The 20,946-nt window shown below is 36.7% G+C and overlaps 3 protein-coding genes across 3 annotated transcripts; 2 read left to right on the top strand and 1 right to left on the bottom strand.

Moving 5' to 3' along the window:
* The first annotated feature begins 4,990 nt into the window (after positions 1 to 4,990).
* On the top strand, positions 4,991 to 9,504 carry LOC131793601 (mitochondrial pyruvate carrier 2). The gene is made up of 5 exons (XM_059111027.2): positions 4,991 to 5,147; positions 6,175 to 6,215; positions 6,688 to 6,772; positions 8,301 to 8,412; positions 8,826 to 9,504. The coding sequence occupies exons 1-5, from the start codon at positions 5,054 to 5,056 to the stop codon at positions 8,896 to 8,898; spliced, it is 405 nt and encodes a 134-aa protein (XP_058967010.2). The 5' UTR covers positions 4,991 to 5,053; the 3' UTR covers positions 8,899 to 9,504.
* A 134-nt stretch (positions 9,505 to 9,638) lies between these two features.
* Positions 9,639 to 11,903, bottom strand: LOC131793599 (transmembrane protein 242). Its single transcript, XM_059111026.2, has 2 exons — positions 11,610 to 11,903; positions 9,639 to 10,445 (listed from the first exon to the last, which is right to left on the bottom strand). Exons 1-2 carry the CDS (start codon positions 11,901 to 11,903, stop codon positions 10,284 to 10,286), a joined length of 456 nt encoding a protein of 151 aa, XP_058967009.2. The 3' UTR covers positions 9,639 to 10,283.
* Positions 11,904 to 11,957: 54 nt separating this feature from the next.
* Positions 11,958 to 20,367, top strand: LOC131793699 (palmitoyltransferase ZDHHC14-like). Its single transcript, XM_059111163.2, has 10 exons — positions 11,958 to 12,321; positions 14,605 to 14,765; positions 15,384 to 15,539; positions 15,912 to 15,937; positions 16,324 to 16,435; positions 16,951 to 17,005; positions 17,660 to 17,762; positions 18,265 to 18,374; positions 18,690 to 18,777; positions 19,140 to 20,367. The coding sequence occupies exons 1-10, from the start codon at positions 12,152 to 12,154 to the stop codon at positions 19,287 to 19,289; spliced, it is 1,131 nt and encodes a 376-aa protein (XP_058967146.1). The 5' UTR covers positions 11,958 to 12,151; the 3' UTR covers positions 19,290 to 20,367.
* The last annotated feature ends 579 nt before the right edge of the window (positions 20,368 to 20,946 follow it).

Below are 20,946 nucleotides of genomic sequence, written 5' to 3'. Positions count from 1 at the left end.
TTGGACACTTCTCAAAGATGCTGTCCTATATCAAGTGCGTGTATCAAATTGGGACAATGTTGCACGCCGGGAATCACGCATTTTTATCTCTATGGACGTATTTATGACTTTACTTTAACTTCAGTGTTCACTTTTTACCTGACGCCCTCTTTGCCCCAGAACTTCATTTGTCAAATTTATCAATAAAGACTTGTAATGTTTTCGACTGTACTGATACACACCAATAAAGCCCAAATTTCAACTCAGGCCTCCCGTCGAGTACCTGTGTAATAAACTTCTCTACAGCCAGTGCTGAGGAGTTTTATTAAAGTGAAGGGTGGAAAATAAATTAGCAAGAATTCCACTCATAAGCTTGGCTAAATCTATATATTAACGTGGCTAGGATTATAAAAGGTGAAAAATAATGAAAGAGGTTGAGTCAAATTGCTGACCTACTTTTAAAAACTCCAGCTATACTGGGGGAAAAAGGGAGACGTTGATAGAAATATTTAGACACTAACTCTTACTGTTTAAGGTTAATTACTTATGCATAACGATTTGAAACTACATTAAATTAATTTGCTATGCAACTGTTGCTCAACATGCATAATTCAGATATGGAAAATTGTTAAAAAAATAACAAAACAAACCAAACAACATACAATTTAAAAAGAAAACGATAAATGATTATTTATATGATAAATGATAATTATAACATGAAGAGAGAAAAATAAAATACCTTATTTCGGAAAAAAAACAAATAAAAAAAAGGCAACCAACCGTACAAGTTCCGTAATTGTATGAGAAAAAAATACTGCAGTGGCTCAAAAACCAACGCGCCTAGATAGCAACGCCTTGAGAACCCGGTTGAGCAGTGGAGGCAAAATGTGATAGAAGCGATGTATACGAGGAATGTTAGCATTTGTTGTAATGGCAGACGGTCTCGTTTGCCGGGGCTCGTTTAAAACGGCGATTCGGACATATCAAATGTGTGCATTCAGTTGGGATAACTTTACACGCCTGAAATCATGCATTTTAATCTCTGTGAACGCGTTTATTATCACACATTTCTGTTACTTTATGTCCACTTTTTAACTCCAGCTTTATTTCAATGAGACAAAAAAAAAGGAATGTCAATAGAAATCTTTAGAATAACTTGCTATGCAACTGTTGCTCGACATGGATAAGTCAGATATGGAAAACTGTAAAAAGAAAATAAAAGAAACACATATGGATGATAATTATTACAACAACAAAAGGCAGAAAAAGACTGGAGCTAATTTTGAAAAGAAGAAAAGGAAAAATAGAACATGTACCAGACCACATTATAAATGGGATCAATATCAGTATCTGGGCAACTGCCCACCTACCCCTCCTCTAACCCAACAGTAACCTTAACTTTTTGTCAATTGACTGTTGTTGAGTTAGGGGAGGGGTAGGTGGGCAGTTGCCCACTGAGATACTGATATTGATCCAAAAAATGCTATACATTGGCAAGATTTCGAGAGCTGTGGTATCATCAACAAATTTAATTCTCAATTTCCAATTTTTCATTACTGTAAACAGGATAACACCAAGTTTTGTCGCCTCAGATATGCCACCTTTGAGGGATTTTCAATCAGACAAAAAAGTTGCGATTCTTACAGCCTGCCCTCTATCGATCAAGAATGCCTTAATCCAGCTAACCAGCACGGGATCAATATTAGAGATCAATGAATAATTGATGGTTCCCTAAAGAGGATGTTATGATCAGTAAGATCGAACCCCTTAGAGAGATCGGCAAAAAATATCCTCACAACATATTTCCCGGTGTCTGTAGCCTTTTGAATAGACTGTAACGGAGGTAGATGAGGGCATCAGCTGTAGACTGACCTTCCCTTGCGTATTGATGGAGGTCAATTTTCTCTGCTATTTTAGTATTAAACCTGCTTCTCACGAATCCTCCATAACTTTAGCTAAAGTACATGAAAGAACGATCGGTCTCAGATCGAATTTAATTTTGAGGAGGGGAGATTTTAGGTAGTGAGTTTACGATGAAACTTTTTTAAGTAGGTCAGGCACACATCCTTCCAGTAATGACCGATTGTAAATATCCATAATAACTGGGGCCAATTTGGGTGTAAATTCTTTCAGAACTCAGTTTGGAATCATGTCAGGACCAATAGCTTTACTAGCGTTTAAACTAGACAAGGATGTGTGAGCTTCACTTAATGATACCAGGAGGTCTGGGGAAACAGGTTGGATGGTTGGCTCGCAGTACTTCAAGGCCTCAAAACCATCCGTCAGACTAACAAAGTAATTATTCACCTTGTTGGCTAAGGACTTTAAATCTGCACAGCTTTCATCAAGAACTTGGTGGAGCCATTCATGTTGGATGTCTTAGTCGGTTTGAGATTCAATTTGCCTCCACTACTTTTTTATGTCTGTTTTTCCAAGGTCTGCGACTTTGTGATTAAAGAAGTGATACTTGGCTTCTTTGGTCTCACGCTAGACCCTGTTCTTCAAAAGTTTGAAGGTAACAGAATCTTTGTCATCACGAACAGAAGTAGCTTGGCGTCTCTTGATAAGTATTTTGATTTTTTGGGGGGTCCAAGATCTGTCAGTTGGGTGTACAAGGATGGATTTAAATGGCAGAGAGGTGTCAACTGCGTCCTGAAGTTCCGTAACAAACGTGTAGAGTTGGTTTTCCTAAAATCAAATGATGATCTACGGTAGCTAAATTTGGGAGTTGAAAAAGTTGAAAGACTTAAGGTTTGTTATTAGGAAACCAGTCTAATGTACCCAAGTCCTTTATCTTTAAATCACCATTTTCTTGAGATTATTCGGTCCCGTCAAGTCACTCAGATGGAGACCTGTTGAAGTGGAATTAACGTCTACAACGATGACAAGCGAATTCGGTTGGTGAAATAATGGTTGGTTCAAATTTAAACGAATGTGATCGCAATGTTGACCTTCACCTGTCGAATGGTAAACAACGTATAAGATTATTGAAAGCATTGGTCTTGGCAAAGATGATATTACCGTAGCCCAAAAAGATAATTGCCTAGAACTGTAAAGTAAAAGGAAAAAGGGAGATAAAAAATGATGATGATAGGGAGGAAAGTAGAAAATGCAGCCAAAAAAAATGGAAATTTCACGGGGAGGAGTTACTCGGCCCCCAAGCCAGTTTGAGAGTTACTCCTTGTCCGCAAGCTCCAAATCATACTCGCGGAGAAGTTATTCGGCCCCCAAGCCAGATTAAGAATAACTCCTATAGCGTGATTCGAACCCGCGACCTCGATGACCTCACTTGCACTCGTTGCGCGCTCACGATTACCAGTCGACCATCTTGAATATGCATCATTAAAAAGCATAAGTTGTCAGTGTAGAGAGTTTTTAAATACCGAGCTGGGGGGTAGGGTGAGGAAGTTTGTCTGACTGAGAGTGCACCCGAGCGTTTCCGGCAAAAACTGAAGGAAATAAATAATGCAAAGAACTGATAGAAGCGATTTAAGCTTCATATATTCAAATACCAGGTTTGGGGGGGGGGGGGAGGGTGAGGAAGTTTGTCTTACTGAGAGTGCAATGAAGCGTTTCCGGTCAAGAATAAAGGAAATGAATCATACAAAGAACTGATCAAAGCGTTTTCACCGATTAATATTACCATACGTCGTAATGGCGGGCGGTGTTGTTTGCGGGGGCTCGTTATAATGGACGATTTGGACACCTCTCAAAGATGCTGCCCTATGTCAAGTGCATTCGAACCCGCGACCTCGATGACCTCTCTTGCACTCACGATTACCAGTCGACCATCTGGAGACTACATAATTTATATGTATAAATTGTCGGTGTAAAGAGTTTTTAAATATCGGGTTGGGGGGGGGGAGGGGGGAGGGTGAGGAAGTTTGTATGACTAAGAGTGCAATCGAGCGTCTCTGGTCAGTAATAAAGGAAATGAATCATACAAAGAACTGATCATGTCAGCGAGGAATATTAGCATACGTCTTAATGGCAGACGGCGTCGTTTGCCGGGGCTCGTCAAAAAGGAAGATTTGGACACTTCTCAAAGATGATGTCTTATATCAAGTGCGTGTATCAAATTGGGACAATGTCGCATGCCGGGAATCACGGATTTTTTATCACTGTGGACGTATTTATGGTTTTAATTTAACTTCAGTGTTCACTTTTTACCTGTTAGATTAATCAATAAAGACGCATTTATTTTTTTCGGCTGTACTGACACACACCAGACACATTTTAAATTTCCCCTCTGACTACAAAACAAACTGTCCAAAATTCATTTTGGCACAAAATTTAGATCCCTTACGAAGAGGCACAGAAATACATTGTCACGTACAATGCTGACACCTTCATAATTTTTACTGATACCCTCTCCTTGGTGACATTGGGTGGCACTTACATAAACAATTAAGTTCTAAATGCAGGTCTTCTGAATACCCCTATACTCCCCTGGCGTTGATTTTTCCTATACTTCATCCGCTTTATTCTGCGCACGCGTACCCTTTACTTGACCTCACGCGTGCCTGGACACTCCTCAAAGAAGCTATCAAGTGTGTGCATTGGGACAAAGTTACGAGCCAGGTCTCACGCATTTCTACATCGTGGATGCATTTATTATACACATATTTCTTTTACTTTAGTTCACTTCTCATCAGACGCGGCATTTGTAGTGCGTCAGTCGTAAGATTAATCAACAAAGACTTGTGCTGATACACAAAAAGTAAATTTTGAATTTCGTTTTGACCTTCAAAAAAGTATCAATATTTATGTTTTGCGCGGGAAGCATTTTGTACATCATCTGTGATGTCGTGTATGCTCCTAAGAAATGAGCTGTAATTTTCTGTGACGCTTACACAGAAAATTTAAGCGTAGATGGGTGTCCGCTGAATACAAACAGTGCTTAGTATCGCATTTTCTTACAAGTATTCTAATTAGTCATTTCTCTTGACTAGAAACCAATCATATTTTGTGTTAGAAATTACCCATTCCCATTCTCTTATACGCGGAAATCCACCCGGTTGTGGTTATCTAATCCCTACTAGTCTCTTTCGAAGTACGTTTTCTTAGTGAAGAAATGGGTGCTGCTAAAGTTGTTTGGGGTCGTTTTCTTGGACAGATCGAGGCGGTATTACCTCGTAAGCTTATTCCGTTTTGGAAAGCTCCTGCCGGTGAGTATTTTCTCTTGATTTTGCGCTACATTACATGGCGTCTGATTTCGGCGACGTAAACATGTCTGGACTTTAGCGCTTCGACGACGTATTTTGAAATGGGGTCAATATGACTACCGGCATAAATTTTAAATAGAAGAGAATCCCTGATCGATTAGCTAGTTTGGTTTGTCTACAAATTGAAGCGTTTGTTTGTTTCGGGATGTACCGCACATACGTACTTAATGGCAGAACCAGAAATATACAAACATGAAATGGGCGATAGTGATTAACTAACCGGTACATGCAAGACATGCCGGAGCATGACGGGACGCTACCCTGCACACGAAGAGTACGGTAATTCTATTTTTAAAGGCGAACAAATTTCCATGGTAAGCGATATGCCAAGGGTTCTAAAATCTCATGCCAATTTAGTGGCTGAAAGAGAGGTCGAGGAAGCCAGACAATTGGAACTACTTATTTTCTTCCGGAGTGGTTGGTTACATTGGTTGGTTAACGGACCCTCCTTGCACGAGGGTTTCGCATGTACTGCCTTTCTCCAACACATGTTAATCCAAACTGAGACATGTACACAGTGAGGCAGTTTAAATGTCATGGCACTGAGAAACAAAGGTCTTTTTCAAGTTATTTTAATTATCAGTATTTCACTAAAGTTTGCAACATAACCCTTAAAATTGTGCTTTGAAGTATTTTAAAGATTTTTCTCAATTTTTATGGTAAGGTATGTGTAGGGTAAAATTTCTGCACAGCCCCTTACTACATTATGCATTCAGTTCTTGGATAGAGAAAACAATGACAAAAACAATACATTGCCATTGGGAAAACAGATTTGTTTTACAATAGTATGGGGCTGTGCGAAAATTTTACCTTGTGTAGCCCCTAAATTGTTCCAGTCAGCCATTGCAACAGTCACAGCCCTTTAGAAAGTTATTAAAACTATGGAACTATGTACATTTTCATGTAAGTACTAAATTTTTTTCAGAGGTATGTAATTGATTCTGCATTTATATATCTTTTTTTTTTTCAGGGCCACAAACTATCTTTTTCTGGGCACCAGCTTTTAAATGGGTAAGAACATGAAAAATTTATATAATGCTATGCAAGTTTTCATCAGTCAGTAGTTTGAAAACTTCTCATATAAGTATACACCAGGCATGTGATCAGTGATGCCTTTCTCATGTTCTGATATGACTTTCTCACTTGGAGGTCAAAAGCAGTTATTTTCTTCTTACTCCTTTAGCTCTCAAGAGTGAAAAGCATCTAATTTCTCCTAAAAGTATCAACCCTAAATTAAATATTAAGGTCATGAGAATAAAGGAAATGATCACCAACCAAAGAGGTTCTTGATTGTAGAACAAATTCTTCTTTCCAGAACTGTTGGAAATGTAGAAAGAACATCATGGAGAATATGCATACCGATATTATGGTGTTAAAGGCTAAGATAGTACCATTCCTAATTTTTTATCAGCGAGAAATAGTTAATAATGTAAGTGATGTAATTATTGCAGCTATTGAAGATGTTGCACTGTTTTTGTTGAAGGGTCTTGTATTTGCTGGTATTGCTGATCTTGCAAGACCAGCTGATAAACTCAGTCCATCACAGTCAACAGCTTTGGCAGCTACTGGTGAGTTCAAATATTCCATTCCCATTTAACCCAACTTGGTTAGCTCAAGTTGTACAGCGCTGCACTGCTGTGTGTGAGGTTGAGGGTTCAAGCCCCAGACTGGCCCAACACCCAGGGTCTTAAAATAACTGAGGAGAATGTGCAGCCTTTGCTGTGTTATGGTTTGGTCATATTATTGTTTACATAGGCCCTGATTCAAACCAGCTTTAAGCTTGAACCTAAGTTTAAACTTAACATCATCAGGAGCAAACACAAACTCTGAGTAAATGTTTTACTTTCTGATATCAGGAATAAGAAAGCAACAGTAAGTTATATTAACCCTTAAACTGCCAAGATCTGATTGTTAATATTCCTCTCTAGATCAAGGTAACAACTTCTACCAGATAAGTTTGAGTATCCTCATAACCTGTTTGCTGGACATGGTGGAGGTATTAAAGGGAGAAGTTACTTGTTAATCACTTCTGGGAGTTAAAGGGTTAACAGGTAACTTCTCCCTACAATATTTATACATTACTCAGCAAACATGTAACGAGAATACTCAAACTTATTTGGTAGAAGTTTTTGTCTTGATCTTACATCAAATTCTCAAAACTGATTAACAAAGATATGTGTTGCAGGGAGAGGAAAGAATAAGAATGAGATCTTGGGAGTTAACCCTTTCACTCCCAAGATCTCATAGGATATTCTCCTTAGTATCTGCCATACAATTCTTATGATTTTAGTTTTGAGAATTTGTCATTGGATCAACTGAAAATCTCCTAATCTTTATTCTTATTTATTCTCATCACCTGTCTGCTTTATATTGCATTAACACTGTAAGGAGAAATCCTCTCTTGGTCACTCATGGGAGTTAAAGGGTTAAGGTTCTAGGGCAGGGAACTTAGTCTCCTTTGGTTTAAATGTATTTTGTCAGTTTTTCCATTCTGTGTAGTGGAATAGGATTGTCCAAACAGTGTGCATACTTGTTCCTCTGGCTGGATAAATTTAAATCAGTTTACATTTTTGGTTGTGCATTGATGTAGAATGCATGTTTGCTATATTGTATGAGTTCACCATAGCAATTTTAAATTCTGTATGAACTTTACAAGCTAGGTAAAAGCATTGGGTAGACTAAACTGATGTAGCAACCTCAAATTCTGCATAAACTGCACAAGCCACACTCCCAGACTTATTTGTTGGTGCATGTACTGCCTCTCTTGCCCCTCTGAATGTTGTGCTGAGAGGTAGCACAGAAAAATTGGCAATTAACCACTTTGTAAATTTTTGTGGATAAGTGTCCCAACTAATTATGTCTGGGAGTGTAATTACAAGCATTAGGTAGAAAAATTGATTTTTAGTTGGTCAGTGAGTCAATTGTTAAGTCATCTGGTATGTTTACTAGTTACTTTAGGATCAAACTCTAATTCTAAATTCTGTAGGTCAGGGAGGTGATTTGGCAAATGTAAGTGTTTTGTTTTACTTTATTTTAGCTTGCTGTTAATATTGTTTGTAATTAATTTATGTTGTTATTGTTATTAAATTATTGCAGGATTGATATGGGCAAGGTACTCGTTGGTAATCATCCCCAAAAACTGGTTGCTCTTTAGTGTCAACATTGGTCTTGGAATCACAGGAATAAATCAGCTTTGTAGAATAGCATAGTATGTGTTGTTTTATTGTGTTGTATAGGATAGCTGCAACCATCTGTGTATTCCCAGTGGTCTTCAGTGTGTTTTTGAAAATGTGAAAACACTGACAGATGTGATATTTATTTCTAAAAGAAATAGTTTCCATGTTTACATAGCTTCACATAGAAACTAAGCAGACTGTTAAAATTCTTAAAAATTTTTTTCAAACTTTTCTTGGATAAACTTCCTCAATTTCTCCCAACCCTGAGATTTTATTTTAGACTTAGTAGTTAAAGAAAAAAGTCATTTGTCACAGCACTTGTCAATAGGATGCAATTGCTTGTGTCCCAAAGAGGTCAAGCACCAATTTTTTTGCAAGAAAAAGCATGAAGTCATCACATCAGAATGTGTGATTGTATTCATTAATATTTCACTTATCTTTTCAGTTACAGGTATACTCTTGAGAAATCAAAAGAATCAAGTGAAATCCAAGCAAGTGTGGAACATAAAGCAAACTGAGGTCATGGTGGATTGGAATAAGGACATTGTAGATATTGAATTTACTTAATCTGAGCCTCACTTTGGGAGTTAACCTGGGAAAAAATTATTTTTTCATTTTGGTTGGTCAGTTTTTGTCGTCAGTCTACACATCAGATCACTATTTTACCCTTTAATTTTTAGTGTAATTCATTTCTAATCCAACTGGTAATAACTCATAGGGAAAATCAGGTTTTATCTATATATATTTAGATATGCTACTGCTCAAGCAGCCTGTAATTAAATTATTCAATGAAAATATTTAGCATTTTTGGTCATTCAAATTTTGTGTAGATCAGGTAGTTGCAATGGGGTAGCTGTGCCTGAATTGTAAAATATTAATAGATATGAAAATGGGCAGCAACTGTGGATTTTTCTAATTTGGAGTTAGTAAGACAAGTAATAGGTATTAAATTAATTGTTTCTCATGTGTATCATTAGTATTTAAAATTAGCAAGTGTCTTTAAGGATGGTATATTTATACATATGGTTTTAGTATCTCACAAGGCATAGAATAATACATGCAGGTGTTGTAATGGTGAATTAAATGTAAATTGTGTATTAAAAATAAAGGTTTTGTTTACATCATTTCTAAAATTTGATGAGTCATATGCACCATTTGGATATGGAGATATTTGAGTCATTTTGCTAGAAACAACACAGCTTGGAAAGTGGAAAAAATCCATGAAACAATGCCATCTTTTCATGACTTGCTTATGTACATCATTTTTATAGAGTATGAGGCTCTGTTCACAGATCATATAAATAAATCTCCAAACACAGTATTTATTGTGCGGTACTGATCACAAGTTTTGAACATTCATATTCAATTGACACTTGTTGCCAGGGAGTCATTATTGTCCTGTATTTCAAGCCAGAAAATTATTGACAGGTACTAGGGGTGACCCAGCAGTCAAAACAATAGGTTGAAAGGTTGTGTCAAGAGCCTGGTCTTAAGTGTGGTCTCAAGATCTTTGGACATGACTCTCTAAATGCACACTCATTGCTTCTTTGAACCAGAGAATAAATGGAATGGGGGCTAAGGTGATGGACAGTAGCTCAGCTTATCAGTAAAGTAGCATCTCAGCTTAAAAGAAGCAGCAATGCTCCCAAGTTCCTTCATTATGGGAAAACAAGATGCTAATTTGGCCAGAAAGACTTCACCGTGTTAATCCTGACCAGAGTGACAATTGTTTTATAGACAAAATTTCTTTTTGATGTCTTCTTTGCCATTGTTTCAATGTTATTTGGTTTCTTCTGAAGTCACTTTTTGTTGTGCTTTCTTTTACACATGTAGCAAATTTGCTATGCCAGTATGTCATCCTGAGGGAGTTTGTTGTTAATTTCAGAATGTACAGCAAGCATAATTATCTTCTCTCTTTTGTGGTGTTTTGAGTCTCTGAAGACCACCACTCCTCGCTGTTCCCTTTACCCTTATTTCTTGGAATTCTCCAGGGCTCAAAGTATGAAACCAACTTTCCATCCTTTGTGGGAAAAATACTCTTCATTTTGAGACCAAATTCTTTCGCCTATAAAACAAATCGAATTAAAGTTTGAGAAATATTCTTTTACAAGATGCTGGAGGGATTTTTTAGCAGAGGAAAGATTTGCACCAGTATCTCACTGGCACTAAGGGCATGCTAGGTGGTTTCACTAGAAACCATAAGCCTTATTCATATTCAAGTGGGATTACCCAATTACCACCACACCTAAGCTTCCCTTTCAAGGTGTACTGGGCTGGTGAAGTTTATTTTGAAAGTATCAGTTCTCAAAACACTGAAATCATGAGAACCCTTGTCATTATTGTTTCTTTCTCTTCTTGTGAAGAAAAGGGTCAGAAATCAAACAATATCCACATGAAAACAATGATAAAGTAGCAAAAATTTGGGGATAATGTGGTGGAAACAAGGAATAGGGGTGACTTTTTAGCAAAGATGTCACATGTATATGAGCTATCATCAATTTTTCTTGACAAAGAGGTGGATTACATGCTCCTTTGGAACCACCCTTCCCAGTATTGCCTTTATGAAATTGAAGTGCAATGGTGAATTTTACAGGAAATGATGGTTGGAATTCACCAAGCAACAAAAAGGGGTTCCAACCACAATAAACACCAAGCTAATAATTGAACATCAACAGTTTTTTTATCCATGTAGGGCCATGGTAAATATTTATTTAATTCCCTGCCCTCAACCAATCATGGACAACCAAATACACAACCCCACTAGATTAATGCCTGTGAGAGGTCAGGCAGAAATTTTTCTCTTAATTCTAGACTATAAGGTTGACAAAAAATCCTACTAAATCTTGAAAACTAGCTATCAATATTTTAGAAGGATAAACTTTTTATATTCAAGATCAATTAATTTTCCTTTCAGTCTATTGAGTAAAATTTAGTAACCCTGCTTCCACTGCACATTGTCGAATACAAAAATCACGTGCAGGTGTGATGATAAGTTATAGACTTTAGTGATTTTCTCTGGTGAGTCACGAGGAGAGTCATTCCTCATATACCTGCAGCCTCACTGCACCTGACCGAAATTAAGAAACAATAAAACATGACACGAAACGATAACTCCAAGTTAGGAAAAGCTAAACTGAGAAAATAACTTGTATCATGACTAAACACTAAGGACAGCGCACACACAAACAAACAAACAAACAAAAAACGTAGAAGTGTTACGTATTCTTACATCCTTAACACCAAGAGCAGTCTTCACTCCAAGTATTAGAAGACCGACCCCACTGACGGCAAGGACAGTGCCCCATCCGAGAGCTCTCATGGCTAGTTTCGCCCCTTCTTGTTGACGTTGGTCAAAAGAGCTTGGACTTCTCCTTCGTGCTTGTCCGATAGCATATCCAAAACCACTAGCCATCGACGCAAAAGTTACACCAGTCAACAACAACGCTCCTGCAAAAACATCACCCGCTTTCATGTTTTGAGAATCGCCGTTCTCGTGCATTTTCTTAGTATTTTCGTCCGCCATTTTGAATGTTAAATCGCGGGCTCATTTGAGCATGCGCTCCTAATCCTCGGTGTGGCGCCTGATACTCGAAGACATTTCGTTCCGCTTGGATATGAAGACAAGCAAATAATGGGTTGTTTCAGGTGGAATTTTACCAGTTGAGCTTGTTCGTGTACTTCGGCACACGGAGACTAGTGCTGGTAATGACTAATTTTGCCCTGCGGAGAAGCTGCGTTTGTCCTTGCCGGTTCTGAACGACAAAAACCTCCATGACTGTAAAGCAATACACACCCATAATGTCAAATCGCAATTGGGAAGTTTTTCCAGGGAGAAACAAGTTTTACTGCGATGGAAGGATTATAATGGCGAGAAATAACGGCGTATTTTATTTTACCGTGGTGCTTATTGTGGTAACCAGTGGACTTTTCTTTGCATTTGAGTAAGTATGGAGCTGAGTCGTTCCTTCACTTCGATCATGAGGTCATTTCTCAAATGTAACGAAAAGTTGGAAATTATATAAACACAACGAATCTTTTAATCTTTTCGCTGTGGATCACTCAGACAGCAGCTTAAACAAGAAAGCGATCGTTTTTCCAGTTGTATACAATTTTTTACACCTGTGTGTTAAAGTGATATACAAACAATTTTAATTTTCTCAGCTGTTTTGCAAAATATTTTCCGTATTCAGGGTATTCAACTTGTTTTGTAGTTTGCTCTATGAAGTAAATAATGCATCTTTGCCCTCTAATTAGCTTTGCATTTGTTCATAATCACTTGCGTTTTATTTCTACCTCCATTTAGGTTTTCCTATATCGAATTATTTTCTTTTTTGAAACTTTTTCGACTCTAGCTGATGTAAGCCGGAACGTCTACATTATATGCATGCGATTTTCTGAGCATAATTTTTAGAACAATAAATAAATTATACTGATTACCCTGTGACCAAACAAAGGTCCATTTTGTTACTCTGTGGCTGCAACAGTGTATTGGAAAAAGATAACCTACGATCTTATTAATTTTTGAAGATGGAAATAATTTTGTGTTTGGTGTTGGATTTATAAATTACTTAAATTTCTAATTTCACATAGAGCCAAAAATGTTAAGACAAAATTGTCTTTTAGCAATGAATCTGATGCTACTATTTTGCAATCTGCTCATATTTATGGTAGCATTGAATGGTATCTCCATTTTTTTCACTGTACAGCTGGAACATTTAGTGGTTTTTGATGAATTATTCCACAGAAACACATTTGCATGGAATGAAAAGTCTTGCAAAATAAATGGAGGGTAAATTTATCATATGTACATTCTGACCCTTGGCTCATAATAAAAACTGTTCAGGAATACAGAGAGGTAGTGGGTAGGGGTGTTGTCTGATTTTAGTTTTCTTGTGTCAGACTTCATCATGTATATGCTCTAAAATTTAATAGAATTCTGTGAAATGTCATTAAGAGGTTAAATGCCGCATAACTAAACAAGTTTTAAGACTTTAAGAATGCATTTGGGGTTAAAACACATTTGCTTAAAGAAAAAAAAAAATCACCAATTTTGCATTCTCTACTGCATGTGAAAGAGGAATGCTTTTGGCTTACCAAGTACATAGACCTTGTTAGAGGGGGATTGATATGTGGGAAGGTATTCCACATGTGACTTCTTTTGCCCAATGCAACTCTGAGGTGGAAGTCAGAGCTTTGCTTGTGTGTAAGATAATGTTTATTTTCTATGCAGTGCTATTGTTATCAATACAATGGTAAATATTACAGATGTTATCTTTTTAAGTTTAAAATGGGAATAGGCTGTAGCATTTTGCACAAGAACTCTTTCCAAAAAGGTGAATTTGTTAATCAAGTGATTGTTTGTAAAAAGATTGACATGGATTTGTCAAAAGCAAATACATTCATGTACACTACAAATATGTTAACACTGTTGCTATATTTGTGACTACAGAAATTTTGAATTATGCAGTATAGTAAAACTAAGTTTTTTCTCATAGTGAATAGGATTTGTCCAGAATACAACCACAAGAAAAGAAATGTTTTCACTTTGTTCTGTTTATGGTGATTTGATAAATTTTATGCTTTGGCCGCAATGTGCAAATCAGTTTTTAAGACCAAATTTGGTAATTGTTTTTGGAAAGAAACTACAAACTTAAAGCAATTACTGGTATATACATGTACATGTACATGTAGGTCTGCATGATTTCTTTCAGAGTAAGAGTTTAGTTTGTCATTGTAAATACTGTCTTGTCTGAAGAGCATTTTAACTTACGAAAATTGTCTTATGGTCTGTCAATGATGTTGTTTCCTGCTCCTCTGGTACCTTATCTGTTCAGCTATTTTCATGACAATTGATTTTGTTCATTTAAGAATCACATAAATGTATGACTTTTTCAGGGGCTGATTATTTTTACTGTCAGTCACATATTCTCTACAATATGAAATCAGGATTGTTGAATGAAATAACATTCTTTAGTTGATATCTTTTTCCCTTCTTATCACCTATCTACTTGATAATATATCAGAAATGTTATGAAAATTTTCTCCTTAGTCACTTCTGGGGTTGTAAAGGTTAATAGAAAAATTTTTGTCATTGAAATAATTGTTTTCCTGTCAGTAGTTACCAGTATGATAATTTGTTAGTATAATTCACAGAGGTTAGTCTGTGTAGAGTTGAATTGAATTAATTTTTATGAATCTTTCCCCCTTGTCTTTTTACTTTGCAGCTCTCGTTACTTGTATATGCATGTTTCTCCAGCTGTCCCATTCATTGCAGCATGGTTATTTATCTTTGTCATGTCAACACTACTTCGCACAGCTTTCAGTGATCCTGGTATAGTACCTCGAGCATCAACCGAAGAGGCAGCTTATATTGAAAAAACTTTAGGTGAGAAAAGAAGTAAAGTCAATCAAATTACTATTGTACTGAAGATAGTCAACTTGAGTGCTCATAATTAGCCTAAGTTTTAAGAAGGAGAAAGGTACTGGGGTACTCCCATTTCTACGAAATCTTGAAAGTTTTGCATCATTATTACCAGTAGGTTCTCCTCTCATGTGCCAGTTTATCAAGTTTGCCTGGTTAGTGGAACAAATTTTGCCATCTGTTCATATGGGAATATTCTGTCATGCTGTATTTTTGAGATCTCATTCTGGTTGTTGTTTTTGATAGCAGAATTTTCAGTCCAGTTACCCAGATAAAGTCTCATTCTCTCCTTATTCATGTGAGTTACAAAACTGGGATGCTTGTAAAGGGAGAAAATCAGACTCCATACGGAGATCTTTTTCACAAAAATACGACATCTTAGATTTTGCGTGGATTTATATAGTTCAGAGGAAAGACCTCAAAAAATCAGCTAGGAAAACCTCAGGAAATAAACAAGCTTTGTTGATTGGGTGAACAAATGTGTGAACATATTGGGAAAATTTCAAGTCATTTTTGCCTATCTTGGATCGAATTTCATTGAAACCAGCTTGACATAGTTTTGCTTGTCTTTTCTTCTTTCAGAAACTCCAAATCAAGATTCTCAAACATATAGGCCTCCTCCCAGAGTGAAGGAGATCTCAATAAATGGACAAACTGTTAAACTTAAATTTTGTTTTACCTGCAAGATATTTAGACCTCCTAGAGCATCACACTGCAGTATGTGTGACAACTGCGTAGGTGAGTAGAAATCAATCGGTGGAGGTTTGGTTGTGGCAATCTTTTTGAGGCTTTCAAGGTTTTCAGCTGGCATCAGACCCTGGAAAATTCTTCAGCTATATGTACAAGAAAGAATTTTTAAGGGAGTTTTCCCTATTGCCTAAGATGTTTTTAATGCAGATGTAGAGAATATTCTCTTGTAGCCGTAATCCAGATGTGTGGGGTCCTGGGAGATATATTTTTTGAAATACATCTATGCTTCCAGTGTGCAGTTACAGTCTTAAGTTTTCATAATATTTTTCATGATTCTAAATACAGCAATGCTTTGGTTGATTGTTTCTGAGGTTTATAAACATGTTTAAACTGCATAATGTTATGTTTTCTTCTTTTTAGAGCGGTTTGACCACCACTGTCCATGGGTGAGTAGTTTGTTAGTTTTCAAGTGAGTTTAGGTTGCACATTAATGCAAGGTCATTTTTCTGCCCTTTTTTTTCAATTCCACTGTTTGGTCACAACCCTTCTAAGCATTATAACTCAATTTCTAGAATTATATAGGAGGTGATTTTTTTTTTTTTTTTTTGCCTGTATTGTATGTTTTGGCCTCTCTTCACTGAGGGGCGTAATTGGGTACCAGCAAGTTGCTAGGAGCTTAGGGGGAGGGAGTTTTTAGTAATGGGTTTGCATCCAGTTTCCAGCGGAAGTACAAAAGCTTTTAAATCCTAACATGATTAGGAAATGTTTAGAACTTGTTTTAATGTAACAACTGGTTGGTTTTGATTGGATTGCTTTTATTGTTTTCTTCTAGGTTGGGAACTGTGTAGGGAAAAGGAACTACAAGTTTTTCTTCATGTTTCTAGTTTCTCTCTCAATCTACTGTTGCTATCTCTTTGCTTTTGTTGTAACTCATCTTGCATTGTGTAAGTTGGACCATTTTTACTTACACCTTTGTTCCTATTCTCCTAATGGTATTTTATGTGATTGCAGCAAGAGACATTCAATATTTACTAGATTTTCATGAACAGATCAAATGTGTTGTGGGTCCATAATGGCAACAGAACTGTTTCAGCTTAACATGTGAGGTCTGCTTTGAGTACAAAAAAAGAGATTGCCAGTGATAATTACTAGGGATGTTCCTTTTTCTGGGATGGGCAAAATAAGGTAATTTCATTTTGGGAGTGTGAGTGGGACAGATAGGAAGTGTAATATTTAAGATGCAGAGAATATTTAACTTGTAAACCCTTTTTATCAGCAAGTTCTCTCTGCTGTGGCCATTTTGGTCTTCTTTAGGCTCCTGCAGGGTAGAAGACTCCAGAGATCCCAAAGATTCCTTTTAGGAGCTGCTGGTTAACAACAAAAGTTATCATTGACAGTTGTTACAAACTAGTAAATCCATTGGAATGTTACTTGAATAGTGTCTGTATATCTTTTACAGTATCTCAAGGAGAGGAAAGTTCATTTATTTCTGCAATGAAAAAGTCTCCTGCTAGATATCCTTTGAATTAAATAACAGACACACAGGCTGAAGCTCATGACTCAGTGAAACTATCTTAACATATGATTTTAAGTTCTTTAAATTACATGTGAAATGTATCGGCTTAGTGGTAAATGCTGCCACCTGTGAGAAAAAAAAGGGGGGGGGGCTATAGCTAGCCAAGTCATTGTGTCAGGGTAGGTTAGTTTTAGTGAATTGTACTGTATTTATTTGGTGTAGTGTAAAGTGACCACTGTATGGCTGTCTCACTGTCCTTTTCTGCACCAAAGAGTAATATTGGATTGCAATGAAAGTGACCTGTCAGGAAAGTTAGGATAATCCTACTCGCAGTTGTCTCTCTTCATGCTTACTGAAGACTGACTGTTAACTGATTTTTCCTTGAAATTCTTTGACGTACCTAGTTTCTCAAGCAAGTAAACTCTTTAATTCAACTGAATTCAAATGACTCTTCTACCCACATACTTGAATAAAGAGATTCAAAGCAAATTTTCAGGAAACTGAATTTAGTAGGTTAAGGGAAAAAGTGTTGTAGCAAGCAATAGGAACAGAAAATGATAAAAATAACTGAGCATATAATTAGATCATGTCACACAGTACTTGCACAGTTACATTTTTCATGATTACTGATTGTGTCCTTAACTTTTTGTACTATCTTAGAGGCTATTATTTGCTTTTTTTCAATCTGGTCAATAGTTGGATTGACTGGTTTTCATTCATATTTGGTTGGCTCAAATCAAACTACAAACGAAGATGTAAGTTCTTCATCAATAATATCAAACAGGTGCAAAGTTAAACCCTTATTATGGCCCACCTTTAAATTTGTTATCATAGAATAAGAGTACCTTCTTGTCTCAAAACTCTTGGTTGCCCAGATTTTAAGGGGTTTCTTTAACCCTTTAGACCCCAACATCAATGATCATAATCTCCATACTGTTCTCCATAAATTTTCTGAGGTGTTGACAAGGAGAATGAGTTTAACAATCAAGAGTTTCTTTAGTTGGTGATCATTTCATTTATTCTTGTGATGTTAATGTGTGATTTAGGGATGGTGTTGTATGGAGAAATTCAATGCTAATCACTCTTGGAGATTAGAGAAATGGGAAAAATTAGTGTCAGGTTGCCTAAGTACAGAAGAGAGTCGCCTGTGGTACTCAGGCTCTGTTTGAGCACAGTCCAGATCCTACAGTGAGATTTTTTAAATTGTGCTTATGTTATGTTAGTAATTATAATTATTTCTTCCCCTTGCTTTGACAGATTAAAGGATCATTTTCCTCACGAAGTGGCCAAGGAAATGTCAATCCTTATAGTCGGGGCTCAGTATTGAAAAACTGTGCTGAAGTTCTTTGTGGACCACTTCAGCCCAGGTACGGTGGTTCAGCAGCTTTCACACAAAAATGATATTGGTTATAATTATGATTATGAGAATGATGATGACTATAATATAATTGTTAATAGTGACAACAATGAGCATGATGTCTGTTGTGATGGGCTGGTTTTCAACCGCTGTAATTGATGGATTCTGATCCTTATGGCTAAGGGACAACTGCTCTAAACCAAAAAATCACAGAAGAGCATGATATTTTATAAGAATCAAACACAGTCAACTTGCTGTAATTTACATCTTTGTTGGGATTGTTGTTGTTTTTGGGTCAAGTCTCACAGCTGCTTTTGTTTGATAGTTTAATAAACAGAAGAGGTGTTATTATCCCTGAACCTCCTGAATCAGACAAGTATGGGGCAGTAAGGACATCAACAACGGCACCCATGGTGAGTGATATAGATAAATCTGTTTTACTTCTTTGCAGGTGAATTGGAGCTGCTGCAGCTGCAGTGTGTAGATAAACCAAAACCCTGGCTGGATTGCCAAGGGTCACATTGTGGTGCATTTCTAAGTAGCCTCATCTTCTTTGTCATGGCAAGGCCTGACTAACTCAAATCATGCTGAAGGATCACAATCATAAGTTTTGTTTGTGTGATTTTTTAAATTTTGTTTTGGCTTGTATCTGCTAGAAGTGCCTTTTGACCAACTGAACAATGTAGTATGTCGTTCAGATATCTATGAAGTACATAATCTACGTGTCTAAACTCTCAAGTACATGCGTTATATAATCTGTTTCTTTCTATTGCAGTCCCCCACACAATTAGGCTCAACAAATGGTGTCAGACATGATGCCAGTAGAGCAGAGGATGAACAAAACAAGTTATTACCCAAGGCACAAGAACAAGACAGTCTCCAAGCTGACAGTGAAAAGGGACTTGTTAAATTAAGCAGTGTGTGAACAATAACCTGTACCTACATGTGTATGGATCTACAGTTTTAACGTTTGTTCAGTGTAACAACAGTTAAAACATGGAATTAAGTTTCAGTATTGAAGGTTCCATCTGTGTTTGTCTCAGGGTCAAGGGTGTTGTTTTACAGGTCCCATGTAATGTACCATTTTGTCGGTAGAAGGGATTAGCACAAGACTGGAGCATTTATCCAAAGGAAAAGCAATGGACACTACTTACAGCAAAGCAGTACACCCATTATGAACTTCAAGTAATGATCAACTAACTAAATCATTAGCCCCATTTTATTACTTATTGTAGGAGTCCTTGCATGTATCAAGCCACGATACCCTTTGACAATCGCAGAGTCAGGGTTTTGCTCTGATTTCTGAGGTGACCTAATGTGTCTGACAAGCAGAGAGCAGTGGAGATCAATAGTTACTGATTCATAATATCTTCTAGGCAGAATATTGATGTGACAGCATGAGTAGCCAACAAAACCATGCATGTAGTAACTGGCAAAGCTCATCTGCCTCTGGCCCTTATTTACAATCCTGCTGTATATTTTAGTTAAGATTATCAAACAACGAGCCTGACATCTACATTTCAGAGAGTAAATCAAGCTTTAAGGGTATCCACACTGACAATAACTTGTAATTTTAGTGGTCAATATCTCACAATTGTACCCAGCTCTTAGTATTTTATGCTGTTTTACAGCTAAGTGTGTGATTTCCTTGAATTTCATCTTATGCATTTCATTGTTGGTGGAAATCAAAATACATGTCTTGAGCACTAATTCAAATACTAATGAAGAATGTCATGGTTCTCAAAGAACTTTACACCCTGAACAGCTTTGGTTTACTCTCACTTGAGAATATTTCAGGCAATCAATCATTTTAGGTTTTTCAAATCAGTAGGAACATCATTAGGAAATACAACTACTGATTGGAGGTTGTCTCACATTTGAAGGAAATTGTGACTCTTTTTAGTATTGTTATGGCCTGTTGATTTACAGTGGTTTCCAGATATTGTAAGACGTGACAAATAACATTGAAAATGTACTTGATAATTAAAGTTTTGGTTTTGGAATTGAGGGTAGTATGTTACTGTTTTTGATCTAAGTGGTCACTTAAAAACTTCAATCTGCAATGGAAAAATTATTTAATTGGCAATATGTAAGGAAATTTAGTACTTCCTAAGTCCATTTTGTCAGCATTTTGATTTTTAATTACAAAGGTGAGGGCTTTTTTTTTAAACTGTTTAGAAATTATTTAAATTTTTTATCACTAATCATTATATATTTAATGGTTAGTAGGCACATTAAGGGATATATCTTACTCTGATTTCTCACAATTCTCCCTTAATGCTGTCCACAAATTCACTCCTAGGAGTGACTAAAGACAAACTTTCCTGCACAAAAAAAAAAGAATCCTTTACAAAAAAGGAAATTATGAACCAGAGGATATGGGTTAATTTGACACCAAATTTCTCAAAGCTAGAATTATAAGAGCAGTTTGGCATGCAGTGTTAAGAATTTATAAGTTGATCTTGGGATTTTAAGAGGTAAGCAGATGAAGAGCAGAAACAAAAGCCTAATTTACATGGAAGGAGGTTTGCTTAAGAACATCACTTGCTGCTCATTTGTGCAGATTGTTCACTTTCTGTTAA

This window comes from Pocillopora verrucosa, chromosome 9 (assembly GCF_036669915.1).
Source record: "Pocillopora verrucosa isolate sample1 chromosome 9, ASM3666991v2, whole genome shotgun sequence".
In the NCBI taxonomy this organism is placed as follows: Eukaryota; Metazoa; Cnidaria; class Anthozoa; order Scleractinia; family Pocilloporidae; genus Pocillopora; species Pocillopora verrucosa.
This window is presented reverse-complemented; position numbering and strand designations above follow the sequence as displayed.